General features: G+C 47.9%; 3 protein-coding genes across 9 annotated transcripts in view; 1 reads left to right on the top strand and 2 right to left on the bottom strand.

The window, feature by feature from the left end:
- The window catches only part of mbd2 (methyl-CpG binding domain protein 2), a 33,288-nt gene extending 30,506 nt beyond the window's left edge, over positions 1 to 2,782 (bottom strand). For 2 of the 4 annotated variants that reach the window (XM_034547673.1, XM_034547672.1), the window contains exons 1-2: positions 2,236 to 2,782; positions 266 to 319 (exon numbers count right to left, since the gene is read on the bottom strand). In XM_034547673.1, the coding sequence (XP_034403564.1) occupies positions 266 to 319; positions 2,236 to 2,348 (167 nt within the window). In that variant the 5' untranslated portion in view covers positions 2,349 to 2,782. The remainder of the gene's footprint in view (positions 1 to 265; positions 320 to 2,235) is intronic. The other 2 variants (XM_034547675.1, XM_034547676.1) reach the window with 2 other exon arrangements.
- Positions 2,783 to 7,772: 4,990 nt separating this feature from the next.
- Positions 7,773 to 16,258, top strand: c12h18orf54 (chromosome 12 C18orf54 homolog). Of its 4 annotated transcripts, none has more exons than XM_034546922.1 (15): positions 7,773 to 8,023; positions 8,766 to 8,914; positions 9,209 to 9,365; positions 9,451 to 9,618; positions 9,816 to 9,954; positions 10,053 to 10,122; positions 10,214 to 10,418; positions 11,707 to 11,789; positions 11,907 to 12,015; positions 12,259 to 12,351; positions 13,477 to 13,570; positions 13,661 to 13,718; positions 13,859 to 14,038; positions 14,327 to 14,376; positions 14,628 to 16,258. In XM_034546922.1, the coding sequence occupies exons 2-15, from the start codon at positions 8,780 to 8,782 to the stop codon at positions 14,773 to 14,775; spliced, it is 1,689 nt and encodes a 562-aa protein (XP_034402813.1). In that variant the 5' UTR covers positions 7,773 to 8,023; positions 8,766 to 8,779; the 3' UTR covers positions 14,776 to 16,258. The 4 variants fall into 4 exon arrangements, with proteins under 4 accessions (XP_034402813.1, XP_034402814.1, XP_034402815.1 ...); XM_034546923.1 differs by having other exon boundaries at positions 7,817 to 8,018; XM_034546924.1 differs by lacking the exon at positions 7,773 to 8,023 and adding an exon at positions 8,034 to 8,084.
- Positions 16,259 to 16,729: 471 nt separating this feature from the next.
- Positions 16,730 to 18,794, bottom strand: LOC117740628 (sperm-associated antigen 16 protein). Its single transcript, XM_034547141.1, has 3 exons — positions 17,842 to 18,794; positions 17,603 to 17,704; positions 16,730 to 17,523 (listed from the first exon to the last, which is right to left on the bottom strand). The coding sequence occupies exons 1-3, from the start codon at positions 18,763 to 18,765 to the stop codon at positions 16,867 to 16,869; spliced, it is 1,683 nt and encodes a 560-aa protein (XP_034403032.1). The 5' UTR covers positions 18,766 to 18,794; the 3' UTR covers positions 16,730 to 16,866.

Raw genomic sequence — 18,794 nt, 5'->3', positions numbered from 1 at the left:
GAAGCGAGCTGCTGGTGGCTCGGCGGGCGTCACGGCCTAACCACAGACCTGCACGACAGCAGCGACATCATTTCCTCTGCCGTCGTGTGCAGCTGTAGAAATCATAAAAAATGCCTCAGGCTGAACTTGGGGGTCCGCTTAGAGAAGAGCTTCAACGTGAGGCCGAGAAGGACGGGAGCGCTTCTCATTGTTGGTGTTGTCAGGCAAAATGTCATGTGCAGGAAAGGTGCATGAAGGGCGAAGCAGAGCTGACGCTGCAACTTACTCATTACTGACTGTCTTTTCTTTTTTGGGATCGCGCTTCCATAGAGTTGGGGGACTTGAGAGAGATTGAGTGGGAAAGAAAAGGTCAGAATTTAGGCAGGAGGGGCTGAGATATCCAGGCATCACTTCTTTATAGTCCTTTTGTAATTAAGGGTTGCTTACATTGCTGAAAGCAATGTTTTCATATCATATGTTGAGATAATTCTTGGCTTAAAAACAAGAAAAAGAATCCCATAACTGGGGCGGACAAAATAATAGAAACACATAAACTCAGTATGCCACTGTACCACATCACAGCGCCACAAACTACAGCCTCCGAAACGACCAAACAGTGTAACCAACACCTCGCTGACCGTCTCACTAAACCTTTCGTGAATGACGATATATATATATACATATACGTGTGTGTATATATATATATATATATATATATAGGAATATACATTTCGATATATACACATATTTATATATATAACATAATAATAGGTTCCAACCTAGTTTATGCTTATGGTTGGTGCCAAACTGTCAGATAGTCCGTGGTCGTGTCTGTGATATGAATTCCTTTGTATTGTATTGTTCACAGTAATATTTGTTCTCACAGTATTCTCAAGTGTACCACGTAACTCCAGTCTGCCTCTGCACTTTCTTCTGTCCAATAAAGGTGAAACAAATGCCAAAAAGAATCCTCTTATAAACATGAATAAATAAAAGTCTGCTGAAGTAGCATATCATGGCTACACTACGTTTTGGTCAATAATGGAGGACACTCGCTGTCAAAGCATCTTCGAGGACGTATTAGAGGACTGCTTGTCTATTCATTTTGAAAGAGGAACAGCCAATGGGGGACCTCCCAACACTCGACCGACCAATGGCGTCACTTCATCGGTCACTGAGGAAGTCAGGGACAGACTTTCACTTTTACAGGGCCTGTCCCGCCAGCTATGAGGGCTCAAGTATTCATAATCATAGTATTGGTAGTAGTAATAATACCGAAAGAGTAAAGTGAATCACTTTAAGTTAAGACTTGCGTTGTATTCAAGCTATAATGCTTATGACATGCAATAACCGTTACATGTACTGGTATTCTGCAATGAGCTCTCTATAAGGTAGTTTTCACCACAGGTGGCAGAGTCTGCCACTGGCTATGCCAACTGCAGACTTACTTCTTCAACTAAACAGTGTGAGTTGCTGTCAATACGATCGATTACTCTGAACACATTGGTTGATGTCGATTGATCGTCCATCATTTAGCCCGTTATGGTTAAACAACTGGCAACCCCCTGACACAACATACTGCTGCAAGGTACCAAAGGTCAAAGGGGCATATGTTCTTTAAAAAAAAGAATAGCCCAACACATAACACTGGAACAAGAGTGGAGCGTTGTGAATACATGGTGGTGAGAAGGTCTCACACGGTCCATAAATCAATCAACAGAGCATACCAATTACATGTATGGATGACGTCATAAGCTCAGCCTCCCCTCTCAGCTTCACTCACTGTGAGACCATTAAAGAAACAAGTGACTTGTGATGGAACAAATATGGAACATACAGGCGGCCTTAATAAAAACACATCCAGCCCATTCTGCTTTGGTGGGACTGGTGAGCTCAGTAGTCTAACCGTCTGGGGGTCCCTGGTTCAAACCCCGGACAGGAACAGCATTTCAATGTGTGCGTGTGTGTGTGTGTTCGTGTGTGTGCGTGTGTGTGCGTGCGTGTGTGCGTGTCGAGCTGTTCATAAAACCGCCTCGGAGCCGTGGACCCGGACACTTTAAGGAGCGCTACATTGTAACTCCTCTGACAGCCACCGAGTCATCCGACACTTTCTGATCAACTTGTATCGGCACACGAGCGCGCGTGGCAGTCAAAGGAGTATTCGGTGACCATTAACCGCACGGGGGGTGGGGGGTCCGACCGACCGATCTGCCGGCTTCACGCCCCCGGTCGGCGGCTGACTGATGAGTTGGCTACCTGTAGTAGTAGACGTCGCTCTTTCCAGCGCTTAGTCCGGACTTCCTGATCACTTCTTCTTTCTTCCAGCCGGGAGGCAGAGCGGGGCAGTCCGACCTCTTCTTCTCCATCATCGCGCACGTATCTTTTCCGCGATTGCGCTCCGGTCGGGCGGATCGATCGCTCGGAACACGCCGGTAAAGGGACCCTCCCGGACGGGCAGCGTGGTGGTGAACCCCGAGCGGGAGGAGCAGCGGCCCGGGCGGACCGACGTCACGGACGTTACGTTAACGGCGGCTCTCCCTCCCTCCCTCCGCCCCGGCTGTTTGTGCTGCTTATTTCGGGTTAAGTACAAATAAAAAAAATAAGTGTCCCAATTCAGAGCGTGAGCTGCGACGTCCCGGGTTAAACTGCCTTCAGCCCGGGATTTAGTTCAGTTTAGCCGAACTGCTCCGGAGGGAACCAACGGATGATCTGAACTGGACTGGACCAACGGCAGGCTGTGACGTCTGCGATATCACACACACACACGCAAACACACACGCACACACTTCCGCACGCGCGCATACACGCTCTCAGAGATCGTCTATTGTGACAAATGAAGGACTCAGTGGCAAAATAACTACTCATTAAAGGGCCAGTGTGTAGCGTTTGTTGTTATTACATTGGTTGGTGTAAAATGGGAAATACAATATTAATTCTCTAAAATATACTATTTGCAAATGTAAATAAATAGACCACATAAACAGAGTAGACTACAACAATGATATACTCCTCTGGTTGTATAGAAGTATATGCTTCATGTGTTAAAGCTGCATTCTCTCTACTGACCACCAGGGGGCGACTTCTCTGGTTGTATAGAAGTCTATGCTTCATGTGTTAAAGCTGCATTCTCTCTACTGACCACCAGGGGGCGACTCCTCTGGTTGTATAGAAGTCTATGCTTCATGTGTTAAAGCTGCATTCTCTCTAGTGACCACCAGGCGGCGACTCCTCTGGTTGTATAGAAGTCCATGCTTTATGTGTTAAAGCTGCATTCTCTCTACTGACCACCAGGGGACGACTCCTCTGGTTGTATAGAAGTCTATGCTTCATGTGTTAAAGCTGCATTCTCTCTACTGACCACCAGGGGGCGATTCCTCTGTTTGTATAGAAGTCTATGCTTCATGTGTTAAAGCTGCATTCTCTCTAGTGACCACCAGGCGGCGACTCCTCTGGTTGTATAGAAGTCTATGCTTCATGTGTTAAAGCTGCATTCTCTCTACTGACCACCAGGGGGTGACTCCTCTTGTGCTGAGAAAAGCTGACACGGAAATGCCAACAACTACAGTTTTTCAAATGACCACTTGAGGCTGGCTCAAAGAGCTAGTCAATCCCCGTAGACCTCCATGTTAAAATGCCCAACTTGACTGCAGATATAATCATGTTTACAGCCTGGTAAAAAGAAAAAAACATCCAAGATGGCAGCGTCCAGAGCCATATATAAAGTTAAATACTGTGAATTACTGGACATCCTATAGTCAAAGGCGCGTTCACCTTTACTCATGCAGTAAAACGTCATAGGAGAGGGAAACTGTGACCTGGCTCTGTGGAATGGCACTGGGCTCCAGATGGCAGGCTTCCAGCTGTTCAGAGTGGATCATGACATGGAGTACTGGAGGACTGCACAGACCGGGGTGTTTTCAGGACTGCTACCAACAGATGAGTACACAGCTGTGACGTCATACAATTGATTCTGTGAAGACAGCTGTCTGAAGAGAGAGTCTCAGACTACTACAATCCTAAAGCCCACTCCACTCCAATAATGACCTCCACCTGGCAAACGAGCTGAACGAGTTTTACTGTCGCTTTGAAAGACAATGGGACGGTCTCGGCCCCATCCCCCATGACCCCATCCACCAGCTCTGGACCACCAGGTCCCCCTCCCCCAGCTCAGCAGGGGCCCATGCCTAACAACCTCCCACCCCAGAGCCCCCCCCCCCCCCCCCCCAAGCAGCTGGCCCAGACTCTGTGTCTCCTGAACATCAGCTCCATCACCAAGAAGGCTCAGCAGAGGATGTTCTTCCTGAGGCAGCTGAAGAAGTTCAACCTGCCAAAGACCATGATGGTGCACTTCTACACCTCCATCATTGAGTCCACCCTGCTCCTCCATCAGTGTCTGGTACTGCAGCCAATGGGAGTACCAGGGCAGACTGCAGCATATCATCCTCTCTGCTGAGAGGTGATTGGCTGCAATCTGCCTCCCCTCCGCTTGTTGGCCTCCAGGACCCTGAAGCGGGCTATAAGATTGTAGGCGACCGCTCTCACCCTGGACACAAACCGGTTGAGTCCCTTCCCTCTAGTAGGGGGCTGTGGTTCATGAGGACCAAGACCTCACAACACAAATACAGTTTCTTCCCATCTGCAGTTGGGTTCATCAATAAAGCCCGGGAACCGGGGTATCTTATACTATTGCACATTGCACTGTGTTTACTGTTATGCAATAAACCGTTCTGATTCTGATTCTGAAACTAATTCATAAACTGGCCATTTATTAAGAAAAATATATAAATGATAAATTAATGAATGAATACAGTACAACACATGTTACAAATGACGTGTCAGGTAACTGCACATGTAGCCTGTTGCTGCTGGGATGGGAGAACTCCTTGTGACAGTGTCTGTTGTGTTACCGGGGCCTGGACTCTGAGGCAGAGTGAGGATTCGCTGCGTTCTTCCCCCCCCACACCTCTCTGTTTCAATCCCTCTCCAGTGACGTCACAGGCTTGGGGTTAAAGGGGGCTGATGCAACCATGAACACTGGCGGGAGGGACCTTGGATAGTAGAAGGGGACATGGTAGAAGTTTGAAATGGTCTTCTGCTCCTGTGCTGGTTTGTGATCATTGGGTTCATGGACACAGGGACTTGATAGATATAGAACAGGGTCTTGGGGAACATTGGGTTCATGGACACAGGGACTTGATAGATATAGAACAGGGTCTTGGGGAACATTGGGTTCATGGACACACACAGGGACTTGATAGATATAGAACAGGGTCTTGGGGAACATTGGGTTCATGGACACAGGGACTTGATAGATATAGAACAGGGTCTTGGGGAACATTGGGTTCATGGACACAGGGACTTGATAGATATAGAACAGGGTCTTGGGGAACATTGGGTTCATGGACACAGGGACTTGATAGATATAGAACAGGGTCTTGGGGAACATTGGGTTCATGGACACAGGGACTTGATAGATATAGAACAGGGTCTTGGGGAACATTGGGTTCATGGACACAGGGACTTGATAGATATAGAACAGGGTCTTGGGGAACATTGGGCAGGACTAGATATTCTCACCTTTCCTTACAAGCTGACAGGATGGCAGGGAGCGAGACAGATGGGGACAGCCACACCATGGATCCTAGTGAGGAAGAGAGAAACTGTAGTGACGAGAGGAGGGTGAGGGAGCGAGAGGTGGCGAGAGGGAGTAGATCCACGAGGACAAGTAGAAATAGGAAAGAACGCAGGTGGTGCAGAGGGGAGGATTGCCCAATGCAGGGGTAAGAATTATGGAGGGAGTAAAGTTGATCTGCAAAAAATGACAAAAAACATAATTAAATCGCAAGTTGGAGAAATGATAATTGTGATTATTGTCAAGGTGTGTTGTGCTGGAGTGGTAGTGGGACTAGCAGCTTTAAAATACCGTATGACCACACAGCTGCTCTGTTAATAACTATGTATCACTATAATATACACTGACTGACTTATTAGTTGTTACCTAAATCCCTATGACTCCACTGTTGAGAATGGGGGAAGGCCTTTAACAAATAAACTGGGTAACCTACGGTGACATCTCTATGACACTTGTCCACCCTCTCCTGTGTCATCTTCTCTGTAGCTGCTGTCGTGAGGGGACTTGGTCTGGGAATCTACAAGAAGTTCCAAAATCCTTAAATTACAGTCGCAGCTAAACAATTATCGAAGCGATGATCTTTCATTGATTATCCTGTTCTTCTGGACGAGGACGGGCGGCTGCTCCACAAACTGACTGATGTTCTGCTTGTTGGTCACATGTTGTGATGAACTCTTTCCTCCTTTTACTTGTGAGGCTTTTTGTTGAGTTTGAGACAATCAGAGTTCTCAGCATCTACTGGAGTCACATGTAGAAACACTTTGCATCTAGAGGTTGGATTGGTGAAATACAGTGTGAGAGACAAAGCCCGAAGGGGTTTAATTGCAAGGAATTTGGTGCAATGTATAGCTGTGGTACGCAAATCACTTATCACAGTGTTGCTTATTGGACTGTGAAGTGTGGAGATGAGAGGTGGACCAGGTCCGAGGCAAGGAAGAAGTCCGTTATGCAGAAGCAGTTCAGACGGCTGCACGGAAAAACAGATTAAGGATGTAGAATCATAGACTGCTTCTAAGAAGTGTCCCAGTGACATCACTCATTGGTTTTAAAGACTTGAGTTCGCCATCTTTGTTTTTTGCAACTTGAGACGAAAGGGTGGAACCGATCACTTGGTAAGGCATATTTTTAAGTGACCAAGATGTTACAATTAACATCCCACAAGCCGCTGTGATCAGCATCAGGAGCATGTGCAGAAAGGGTGTAGAGAAATCAGTTTAATTATTGCACAACTTTTAAAGAGGACTTTTAAGTAGAATCTAACTAGGAGGAGGCAGCAATGCAACATGGATGATGACAACGGGCTGCCAGCTGCCAAAACCTCAAAGAAGAAGAAGATGAACACGGGTTCTGGGAAATAACTCAGCTGTCCTCTGTTTTGATTTATAGTGTCCGAGGGAACTCCTTTTCTTACATAAACTCGCAGGAAAAATACCACTGTGTAAAGTCTTCAAAGTTGTACTCGAGTAAAATAAACTATCATTGGCTAAATGTAACCTAATATGGAAAGTAGAAGTACAACATTATTATTTTGAGTTCATATGGAAAAGCGGGGCTCAATATACATATTTGTATAAATATATGTAAGTAAGTGACTAATAAACTGTATGTACAGGCTACAAGAAACGTGTGGTGTGTCAATGGCACAATAGACTGCAGCCTACAGGTCGGTTTAAAAACCTCTGGACCAAGATTAATTTATATAATTGTCCTAATCCGGGGCTCCACGGTGGTGTAGTGGCTAGCACTGTCGCCTCACAGCAAGAGGGCCGCGGGTTCGATTCCCGGTCGGAGCGGTCCTTCTGTGTGGAGTTTGCATGTTCTCCCCGTGGCAGCGTGGGTTCTCTCCGGGCTCTCCGGCTTCCTCCCACAGTCCAAAGACATGCTGCAGGTTAATTGATCTCTAAATGTCCCATAGGTGTGAATGTGAGAGTGAATGGTTGTATGTCCCTACATGTGCCCTCGATGGACTGGCGGCCTGTCCAGGGTGTCCCCTGCCTTCGCCCTATGTCAGCTGGGATAGGCTCCAGCGCCCCGCGACCCTAATGAGGATAAGCGGTATTGAAAATGGATGGATGGATGTCCTAATCCGGGAGAGTGCATCTTTTAATTCTGCATGAGTCACATCCCCAAATAGGATCGCGCACTACTTTCTGTCCACTCGCAGCCAGACTGCAGCGCGCTCCAGGCCTGTGGGGGCGCTCGTGTTCGTTTGGTGACGTTGAGCCTCGAGGCTGCGAAGGTCCGAAACATCCCGAAAGTCCGTCAAAACGTGAAGTCTCACCCCGACAGGCGCGCGCGACTCAGCTGGGCACCACGACGAATGGAGTTCATTGACAGTTTTTTTGAATGGAGTTTGGTCGTAACGTCTCTGGGCGGAAGCCACCGGCTCTAGACTGACTCCAGACCAGTTAAGTGAGTTCGCTTTACCCGGGATACTTGAATGTTCTGTCAACACCGGTCACTGTCCGCGCAGGTCTGGGGAGGAACTAACAAAAGAGAGTGTGTTATGTTGGTATAGAAGCATACGGGTTATAACGGAACATTCGCCATGTTTTACCCTGGAAGGGCTACGTTTAATTCGAATGTCGGTTGCATATAAATGCTACTTATATGCTCAGTTGTGAGTTCGACTAACGCGAGTTAACGTTAGCTATCTAACTGACGTTGATGAGCTAGTTACGGTTAACTAAACTAATGTTAGTTACCTAGTCAACGTGAACTTCTGAGATTCGGCCCCGTTAGCTACGGCAGCAGCTCATGAGAGGCCTTTCACACACAACCAAACCGTGACGTAAAACTATTCATAAACTACTTTATGAATGTAATTTCTGTTCGTTTTTACCTTTCTGCTAACTGTTTGCTAGGCTAAAGCCAAGTGTCAGCCAGTGTTTGACAGCTCGTGACGAGGCTCGTACTCTGACTTGTGGTCAGTTCACGTTCAGCTCGCGGAGGCTCTGACCGGATGTGTAATGTCAGCTGTTATCCAAAGCGCGTGACCCCCACAGGCCTGTTGATAGGGTCACTGTGGCCTCACGCACGTTTTGTTTCTCAGTGCTGCTTGTGGGGGGAAAGGATATTTAACACAACTTTCATCTCCACCATCTTGTTTCCTTCTGTGATTTGGTCAATTACAACATCTGGATGTACTCTCTAGTTGTTTTTGTCAGCATGGAGGCCAGCGGCTTGGTCGGTGTCTGTCTGTCTCCTGAGTCCACGGTGACCTCCCTGCTGTCCAGCTCGGGTCACCTGAGGAGCAGCCTGCTGGGTCCTGATCACAACACCACCTTCAGATACAGGCACAAGGTTCGCTCTGCTCCTGCTACACGCCTGTGTCCTCTGTCTTGCTAACTGAGCCGACGTGGAAGTGAAGAGTTCAAACAATAGATTGTAGATGGAAGTTCTGCACAGGGTTTTTAATGTGGAACAGTCTCCTTTTAAAGCTCTGTTCATTTCTGAATGATTTCAGTGCTTCAAATGAAAAGCCCACCAGTAGTCTTTCTGATGTCCGTAATAAAACTCACAGCAAGCCGTTTGAAAAGATGTCCCTGTATCTGGGCGTACTAAAATACACCGCTCATGCTTATTGATTGATCACAGGACTATGAATCGGCCTCGGCAGCGTTGGACGCCTACATCAGGGACTTTGAGAGGAGTCGGCGGCACAGTGCGCCACTGACGGGAAGGCTTCTCCTGCCTCAGCGTCCGCCGTCCACGCCGAGCAGACCCAGAGTGAGCACGCTCCGAAACAGAGACGGTAGATCATCGGACTCGTCGGGGGAACGCATTCGCTTTAGGACCGCTTGTAGCCGTTGTCTTTACATGTTTTCTCGTCTTCCTAGTTCTCAAGGAGCGTTTGACCGACAGGGAGCTGGACTTCCTGAACCTCCCTGTCAGCTCTCTTCATCACCGAAGCAACCGAGACCGACTCTCCATGACGACGGACGAGCTGCTGTCCATCCCTTACGACGGCTCGATGCCCGTCACTCACACCTCCGCCTTCATCCAAGGTCTCTGAACGCATCACCCTCAACTCCGCCCACACCGAAAGCTTTTTTTTAAAAACACGACACCCACACCTTCGTCTGCAAATGCATCATTCTGGGATGGCCTCGGTCTGTACTTCAGATATTGTTTAGTTAAACAATAAATGGGTCGAAAGAATACCTAAAAGCAGTATGTATACGCGTCTCGTCTGCTGATCCAGGTCTCCTGTCCCAGTCTGGATCTTCAGAGCCCTGCTTCTCCTCCTCCAGACCAGCACACATACCCTGGGACAGACTCAGCAGCAGCCATGGCGCCCCCCAGCTGAACCACCACCACCTTCATCCACCCAGGAGCTCCAGGTTCAAGCTCACTAATTTGTCTCATCAGGGATGTTTTCTGTTCTGTTCTGTAAAAGCTCTACATCACATCTGACCCTGCATTGCGTTCCCCTCTCCAGATGCAGAGAGAGACCAGTGGCCGCCACGTTGAATCCACATGTTGACGTCTCCTCAGTCAGCTGCCACAGGGTGACTATCGGTCGTATTTTTCTTTGTGCTTTTGGATTGAATTCTGAGTCGGACCGAAGTGAATGTCTTCGTTCGGCGTTTCTGTCCACAGCCGTCTGCTCACAGAGCAGCGGGGTCAGAGTGGGCGGCGCCGTCTTCGTCCCTCCACCTCCCTCGCTGGTTCACCAGTAACAAGACTGACATGGACTGCTCTGGAATCACCAGTGTGCCGGACCTGAAGTACCCAGCTTGGGTCCACCGCTGTGATCTCAGTGAGACGCCACCACCCACGGAGTCTGAGCAGTGGGATGAACACGGTACAGCACCTACTGCACGACACCTCCAGGGTCCGCGGCTCAGTTACCCCCAGAACACATAGTGCAAGTCCTCGCGTGTTACTGAACCCACTTTCTACCATCTGTTCTGAGAGAGAACCCTTTTCTCCAGATTAGGATGTTGGTTTTGTTTTTCAAAGCTGATTGAAAATCCACCTGAAATGGTTTTCAGAGCAACTACACAAAATCCAGTTTGCTGGATCAGTTCGATCCTGTTATTATCCCATATAAGAAATGGGGGGGGATTTGCAGATATTTAATAAGGTTTCCTTTTCATAGGCTATTGTACTTCTGTTTGTGAGGTTATGCACCAGTTATTATGGTATGAAGTGTGTAGAAATGTGAGCCAGTGGAACACACGTTACAGGACACTGTAGTTTTTGTTCAAACTAACAATCTGTCACCAGCAGGTGGCAGCAATGTGGCACAACACAACTCTGAGAACACACAACACTCTTGTATTTTCTCTTTTTTCATTTTTGAAAGATTAACTATCAGTCTTTTATAATAATCCTTTCTGCTATCACCTCATCTCAACTTAAACAATGTATGACTTTAAACAGAAACATCAGACCTGTTCAGCCAAATAGCATTTCAATGAAACCTTTTATGACTTAACTCGTTATCAAAGTCCTTCAGGAGCCTCTGAGGGCTTCTCTCTTGCTGGGTAGTGTCTCTCAACACCACATTCACTGTTAATATCTAATTACTTTACAGTGATTTTAAGTGTTGGAACAGTAGATGCAATTGAATGGAAAACCTCAAACAAAATCACGCCAGTAACGAGACGCATAAAGTTAGACTTTTCATTGGTGGCGGAAACCCTACAGTCGTAAAATACAAATGTATGTAATCTATGCAGCCCAATCTCATTGTTTTAGCTCAATAATGTGTGGAGCCATCAAATGCCCATTTCAGACCTTTTTTAAATTCCAGTCAACTGGAAACATTTAAGTCAGATGATTATCTTATCTTCAAATATTTGATGTTTTCTCTGTTAACAAGATACCGCAAAAGAGAAGCTCTCCTTTTTATTTGAGAGTTTTATTGGAAGCCAACATGTCCCACACCTGTTAGGTTTCCCCCAGCACTGAGACACACGACTGAGGTGCTGTTGTCTGAATGTATTTCAGATGCGTAGTCCAGCAGATCCTAACTTCTCTCACAATTGACAAGATGATTATCTGAATCAGAAAAACACCATGTTTATATTAAAAAAAGAATTTGTCGCATTACATAATTGTAGTTGGTTTCGGTGTCGCTGTTCTAGGTGTTCCTACAGCTCCCAGAAACGGGGCTCCGTCCTGGGTAGCGGCGCTGGAGGGGGATGATCCCGACCAGACGCCTGCACAGGTGAGGGGCCCGAACTGAACTGCCTTGGAGCTTTCTACACGACCAGCAGCTCGCGGTGTGGTCTGAACCGTATCTGATGGTCAGAATGTGTTGGTGATGATGCGTGTGTTTTATCAGGTTGACAGCCAGCAGGCTCTCCAAGATCTCGGGCTTCAGTTCGCCGAACAGATTTCTCTCCTCGCCGCAGAGAGACGCAGCTCTGACGTCATGGACACTCTGTTCAGAGGTAAGAAGACCAGCTGTTGATGTAAAACCATCTGAGACCTGTGGTTTTTAAATTATCTTTTCAATAACGTACCATCTTTTGGAATATCTTTTTCAGCCGAGTGCATTTTTGGAAGATTCTTTTACGAAAATAAAATAGAAATATTGGAACATCTAATCATTATTTGAGGAATGCATGAAAAGCCCTCCCCCCTCCCCTCCCCTGCAATAAAGACTGCTTTTGCTGTTTGTTCCCTCCTGTCAGACAACAGGATCGAGTCTCTGATCCAGAAGGCCGATCAGGTGTTGAACAGTCTGTCTCTCAGTTCTGGAGAAGTGGACGGTCCTGCAGATCCAGGTCAGACCACATCAGCATTCACAGCCCAGATAACGTAAACCAATCACAAACAGGACAGGAATTCAGAACAGGATGATGCTTTAGTTGTTCATCAGAGGGCAAAGATGTGTTGCCACGGGAAACGACATCAACCCTCAGAGAAAGCGTCTCCGATCAACTTGATGTGTCTCTTTGCAGCGTGAACATGTTGAGAGGAGCTGCTCAGCACTCTAAATCGACTTGTTCACTGTGACGCAGCGTAACAAGCAACACGTTAGCACTGCTGCTTCACAGTAAAAACCTTCTCAGAAGCCTCTGTCTATATATCTATAACTCACTGTGTCTCTCACGGCTCCACAGTTAACGGAGAATCCAAAAGCGAGAAAACTCTTGATGAATTGAAGTCAATGGAGGCCGTGTTTTAAATCCAGCAGAACTACATCAAAACATCCTTTTTATAAACTCTCACACAACTTAGCCTAACCCAGGTCTCCTTCATTCAGTCGTGCTAGCTTCACCAACACATACATCCTGGCTAAAACCTCCCTATCTTAAAACGCCTCACTCTTGTGCTGGTGCGCTACTCGTCCTGTTTACGCCGATTTATTTTTGTAGATGCGAGCACACGACTGGATAAATGAGACTCGGATGCGAGTTGTGTGTGAGTTTGCACGGCAGTTTTGATGTTTTGCTGCTCTGTGTGGCTCAAACGCTGTGAGACGCCGCATGGAGATGGCAAACCTACAAGGCGCTTGAAGGCATGGGGGCAGGTTGAATACTGTCTGGTTTTATCATTTTCATCTAGCAATGAAACAACATTTTCCTCAACAAAAACTTCGGTCCGTCTCAGAATTTAATCCAAAAGGACGATAGTCACCCTGTGGCAGCTGACTGAGCAGACGTCAACATGTGGATTCAACGGGGCTTTTACTGTGAAGCAGCTGAGGGCAGGATGCACTCACAGACGGGTCTGTTGTCTCCTGTCACGGGTTTGTTTGTCAATGTGACGATTATTGTGATCCGTCATCAATCGGAAGAGACAGAAACAGTGAAATCTCTCTCTCGCCATCACTGCACCAAAGAGGTGGATCATATTTTGTCCACACGATGCTGCCTTTTTCTTATTGAATAATGTTGTTGTTGTAGTCAGTCTCACTGACTGTGTTGAGGAAGCTGTCAGTCCAGTGACCACTGAGGAGCTGCTGCTCTGTCCTCGCTCCCACCGCCGTCTCTTCCCTTGGTAAGTTATTCGCACTCCTTTCATCTTTAGTTCTGATTCGCCGAGACCAAAGCTCACACTGAACGACACGTCACTGTGCTGTTCCTGCAGGGGCTCGGCGGCAGCATCAGGGAGCGCCACAGAGGCTCCCCCCTTTCGAGGAGCTCAGGTAGGCGTTACACCCGCTTCACTGTTAACTTCCATTTCACATAAAGGTCTCTACTCCATACACGTGGTTCCTGTGACACATGAAAGTCCAAATGATCCTCTGACATCCAGACCCACAGCCCCACTTTCTGCTTTCCTCAGGCATGGGTCTCCAGTCTCCCTGAAAACAACCTTTTTAAGCAGCCTGGTCCAGTGGAGGCTCTGAAACAGATGCTGTTCAGACTGCAGGCGGTGGAGGCGGAGCTTCAGCGGCGACAACCGGCATCGGGCGCTCCGACACTCTTAGCTGGGCTGCAGACGGTCGAGGCTCCGGTGCAGCAGGTATGAAGCCCGTACAGAGGAGCGTTCAAAAAGACGTGTTGATGAAGATGTATAGCTTGTGTTGGAGAGTAAAACAAATGCTAATTAGGGTGTCACCCAGAGTTATTGAACACACCTCAGAACATTCGGCTGTGTTTTTTAGTTTTTTTTCACCGATGGCCGATACCGTCTTAGTTTTCTTATAGCAGCTGGTTAAGCACTATTCTAGATCTGTTTAGGGAGTCCAGTGAGATCTGGGTGCTGCGTGTTGACAGTATCTCAGGTCACACAGAGTTGTTTGTGTTCCAGAGGCCTGAAGCGCAGCTGGAGCGTGTTCCTGGAGGACCGTCACTGCAGAGGTAACTGTTTTTGAATCAGTCACTGTGCTGCTGTGAAAAACCCTCAACATCTTCTGAAGGGATTGGCACAAGATTGTACACAGCCTCAATGGTCACATTTAATAATAATGAAGTTCTGGAATCCAAAAGGCTTGGATTCTTTGAACGTGAACTCTGTTTTGGTGCCGTCCAGACGCTGCTCTGTGCACCGCTGTGCCCTGAGATGACTGAACTGTCCACAGTTGTGAGTTGACGAGTGTTTCCCTCCTCAGAGCCATGCATCACCTGAGCCGTCTGAAGGTGCTGGTGGAAGAACCCAGAGAGAAACGGGTGGAAGAGAAGGAGAGGGACGAAGATGAAGGACGCTACTCCTCCTCTTCTGCTGACGGACTCATCTGCACGCCGCAGAAACCCTCCTGAAGCTAACGGGCTGTACACCAGACCAGGGGGACTTCCTGTCAGTGTCTCCGCCCTCTTGTTACCATGGTAACGATGATACCAAGAGGACATCTCCTGTCCTCGTTACCGGGGGAAAAAAGTATCAACACCTTTTTAGTTACTGCAGGCCTCTGTTCAGCTGCTGAGACGCTTACATTGTAAACGTGATATGTTCATGTGCCATAATGTCTAGTTTTTTGTTACTGCACTTACAATTTTATTTTGTATGATACATTTATCTGTTCGCAGAAGCAAGAGTCATTTAACGTGTGTCAGCATGCCGTCAACCAAACATGCAAACCTAGCTAACTAGCTCAACATGAGCGTGTAATACTATCGTGTCAACTGTAACTGTAGCCATAAGATGTGTGTGTGTGTGTGTATATACATAATATATAATATGCTAACATTTCGACATGCAAAATGTGACACGTTCAGGTTAGCATGTCGCCATGCTAAATGTTACAAGCTTAACCTCTGTGTTAAACACAAAGCTTCTCATTAGCTACCATGTTAGACGGCTAATGCTAAATGTTACAAGCTTAACCTGTGTGTTAAACACAAAGCTTCTCATTAGCTACCATGTTAGACGGCTAATGCTAAATGTTACAAGCTTAACCTGTGTGTTAAACACAAAGCTTCTCATTAGCTACCATGTTAGACGGCTAATGCTAAATGTTACAAGCTTAACCTGTGTGTTAAACACAAAGCTTCTCATTAGCTACCATGTTAGACGGCTAATGCTAAATGTTACAAGCTTAACCTGTGTGTTAAACACAAAGCTTCTCATTAGCTACCATGTTACCTGCTAACGTTACAACTAGCCCCACGCTGAAGCCTAAAAGGTCCCATGTTAGATGTCAACAGCTAAGATGTCTGTAATAACACACCATTATTTATTGATGTCATGAGCAGGTTTAATGAAAAGTGGGTTATGTATTCATCTTTGATCAGCACTGCCTAGTTTGATCAAAATTCACAGGCTGTGATTTTATTTACAATTTACACTGAAGAGCCGAGGATGAGATGTCCTAAACGGCCACTGTACGATACCAATAATGCTGTGTTCATGTTGTGTGGGCGTTACCGGAGTGAGGAAAAAGCCGGATATGCCTGAAAAACATCCCATCTCCACCATACGATGTGAACGCAGCATGAATAAATACAACCTCTATGAACCACAAACCGAACCAATATCGTACTTTTATGATTTGGACGTGAAACAGGAAAACAGATCATTGACCCGTCAGTGATTTGAGTCACTTTGTCTTTCAGAAAGCAGCCCGTCACGGGCCGAACCATTAAAGTGCCAAATCAGTGTTCAGACAGACGGTGACCTGGATATGAAAATGTATATGTTTTTATAACGGATCTGTTTTAAGGGTTCAACACTCCCATGTGATGTCTCCAGCTGGTCGGTCTGGTCTGTCGGTTCACATTAAAACAGATCTGAGTTCACTTCCTTCATGGTGTCAACTCCTCTATTGTATTTGTATAAAGAGCATTCCTTAAACATCTTTTGAAACATTCCAAAACAAAAAGTTATATATTTATATTTTGTCAAACCTCATTGAAGTGTATTGAAAGCCAAAGACCCTCCCTGATTGGTACAATGAGCTTCCTGTGTAAAACCCCTCTGATCTTTAATGAATGACACCTGAAGCCTCTATCGCGTGTGACAATATTACAAATGTTACTTAACAATAGAATTGCTGTGTGTGAATATTTGTATTAAACACGGCATGGTGCCAAAAATATTATGTGTGGACAGAACAAGCAACCCTTGATAACCGGGTATCAAACCTCAATACTTTAAGGGTTATCAAGTGTGTTCGTTGTACAAAGATTAATAATCTTGTGTACTATCTGATCAAATAATACAGGTCAAAGGTCGTATACGGCTGCTTAACATTCAGGAATCCAGGCTTCTATTGTTCAATCAAAGGTCTTTATGCCATCGTTTTTCTTTTTTTTAAACGTTTAATTCCCAAAGTAAGCAATCAACAATGTTTGGTATTAATTGTAAAACTTATCAAACATTTCCATCAACACAAGAAAACAAAAGGTTCATCATCAGCTGGTTCCTGCCCAAACGTTAATCACCCCGTCACTCCCAGCTGACATCACAGTCTCCCCCTCGTGGTCGAACGCCACGCTCTGCACGCCGTCGCCGTGTCCCGACAGGCTGCTCGCCAAGCCGGACTCCACCTCCACCACCCTGACCAGCCTGTCGGCGCTGGCGACGGCCAGCGTCTTCCCCGACGGGCTGAACGCCACCTGGTTGGCGGCCAGTGGCCCAGCATCAACTGTCGCCGTCGGCAGCGCGGGTTTCCTGGTGTCCCACAGGTGGATGGTGCCCTGTGTGTCGCAGGAGGCCACGGCGTCGCCCGCCGGGCTGAAGGCAGCGTGGTTGCAGGGGTGCCGGTGTCCATGGAAGATGGCGGTGCAGACTCCCAGTCTGGCGTCCCACGTGGCGAGGGTTTTGTCAGCCGAGCACGTGAGGAGTAGGTTGGAGAAGGGCAGGAAGCAGACGCTGTTGACGGAGGCGGTGTGGCGGCGCAGCGTGAGCCGGCACCGCTGGCTGTCCAGGTCCCACAGCTTGGCGGTTCGGTCGGCGGAGCAGGAGGCCACGAAGTGACCGCAAGAGTGGAAGGAGCAGCCCCAGGTGGGCTGGCTGTGGCCGGACAGCGCCGCCACGCAGCCGCCGCGGGAGAAGTCCCACAGCCGCACCTGCAGGGTGGGGGGGGACTCAGATTATGGTGGGTTGACCTTTCACCTTTCTCCCACCTGTACACCAAGATGGATTTACCGTCGAGTCTCCACTAGTTGTTGCCAGTTTGGCTCCATCGGGGTGAAAGCTGCAGCCCGACAGCCAATCAGAGTGACCCTCATCCGTCAGCACCTGGCGAACCTGGCGAACCATGTGACAATTTCAGTAAATCGGCCAATCGGAGTGACCCTCACCCGTGAGCCCCACCTGACCGGCTCATATTTGATGTCATCTCATATACCTCATATGTCATCTCATTTCATCCACCTTCCTCTCACCTTCTCCCTGTGGGGGGGCAGCTCCCACAGCCTCCAGCTGCGGTCATCACTGGCGGTGGCGAGGATGGGTTTTTGTGGATGGAGGTCGATGCAGCTAATGGGAAGCTTATGGGCTCTGAAGGAATAGGACAGGCTGAAGGAACTGGAGCTTTTCCACTTCTGAAACGTCCCTTGAGGCAGGCGAGGATTCAGCAGCCTGCTGCAGACGGGGAGCTCGGTGTCTTTTGGATGTGTGGTCATGGGGCTTTCGTCTGGTGATGTGTCGGTGCCGTCGCTCCTTTTGATGCTCGTCTCTCTCCTGATGTGGGACTTCTCCTCATTCAGTCTTGCGTCCGTGGCGTTTTGAACTCTGTCCTTTTCCAAACTGATGAGCATGTTCTGCCTCAGGGCTGCTTGACATTTGTCCTCCAGCTGCCTCAGCGCCGGCTCGTAGGACTCCAGGTGTTCCTTCAGCTGTTTGAAGTCCTCGATGAGCCCGTTCTTCTCCTCAGCAACCCGTCGGTACTGCAGCCGGTGGAAGTCCCTCTCCCTCTGCATCCTCACCAGGCTCCCCCCCGCCACCAGCACGCCCTGTCTGAGCAGGCCCGTCTCTCTGCGCACCGCCTCCAGCTCGCTCTGGAGGAGTCGCCCGTGTGTGAGAGCGTCGGGAATGAATGAGACGCACGTCCACAGAGATTCAGTCAGGAGTTTCTGTGCCGAGCCGTACCACTCGGCCTCGAAGACATGCAGAGTTCGGCTCAGACCGGCCCTCCTCAGGAAGTTCCTCAGGAAGTCGTCTACAGCCTCTGGGATTTTGGGGACGGTTTGTTGTCTGGACGGTGCAGGTGTCCTTCTGGGAGCACAGGGGGGGACAGCCGCTTCAAAGTCCTCCTCCTCCTCCTCTGACAAAACCTCCTTGTTTTCCTCGTCTGCTCTTTCGTTCATCTTCTCTCCTCTGTTTCTGAGCTCCTTGT

Source organism: Cyclopterus lumpus, chromosome 12 (assembly GCF_009769545.1).
Source record: "Cyclopterus lumpus isolate fCycLum1 chromosome 12, fCycLum1.pri, whole genome shotgun sequence".
In the NCBI taxonomy this organism is placed as follows: domain Eukaryota; kingdom Metazoa; phylum Chordata; class Actinopteri; order Perciformes; family Cyclopteridae; genus Cyclopterus; species Cyclopterus lumpus.
Note: the sequence above shows the minus strand (reverse complement) of the source record. Positions and strands in the feature narration are given on the sequence as shown.

Coding starts and splice junctions, on each gene's coding strand:
- LOC117740628 (XM_034547141.1), bottom strand. CDS start 18,765: ATGAACGAAAGAGCAGACGAGGAAAACAAGGAGGTTTTGTCAGAGGAG. Junction 17,705..17,841: donor TGCCCCCCCACAGGGAGAAG/GTGAGAGGAAGG, acceptor ATGGTTCGCCAG/GTTCGCCAGGTGCTGACGGA. Junction 17,524..17,602: donor CAACTAGTGGAGACTCGACG/GTAAATCCATCT, acceptor CCCACCCTGCAG/GTGCGGCTGTGGGACTTCTC.
- c12h18orf54 (XM_034546922.1), top strand. CDS start 8,780: ATGGAGGCCAGCGGCTTGGTCGGTGTCTGTCTGTCTCCTGAGTCCACG. Junction 11,790..11,906: donor CCGACCAGACGCCTGCACAG/GTGAGGGGCCCG, acceptor GTGTTTTATCAG/GTTGACAGCCAGCAGGCTCT. Junction 13,571..13,660: donor CACCGCCGTCTCTTCCCTTG/GTAAGTTATTCG, acceptor CTGTTCCTGCAG/GGGCTCGGCGGCAGCATCAG.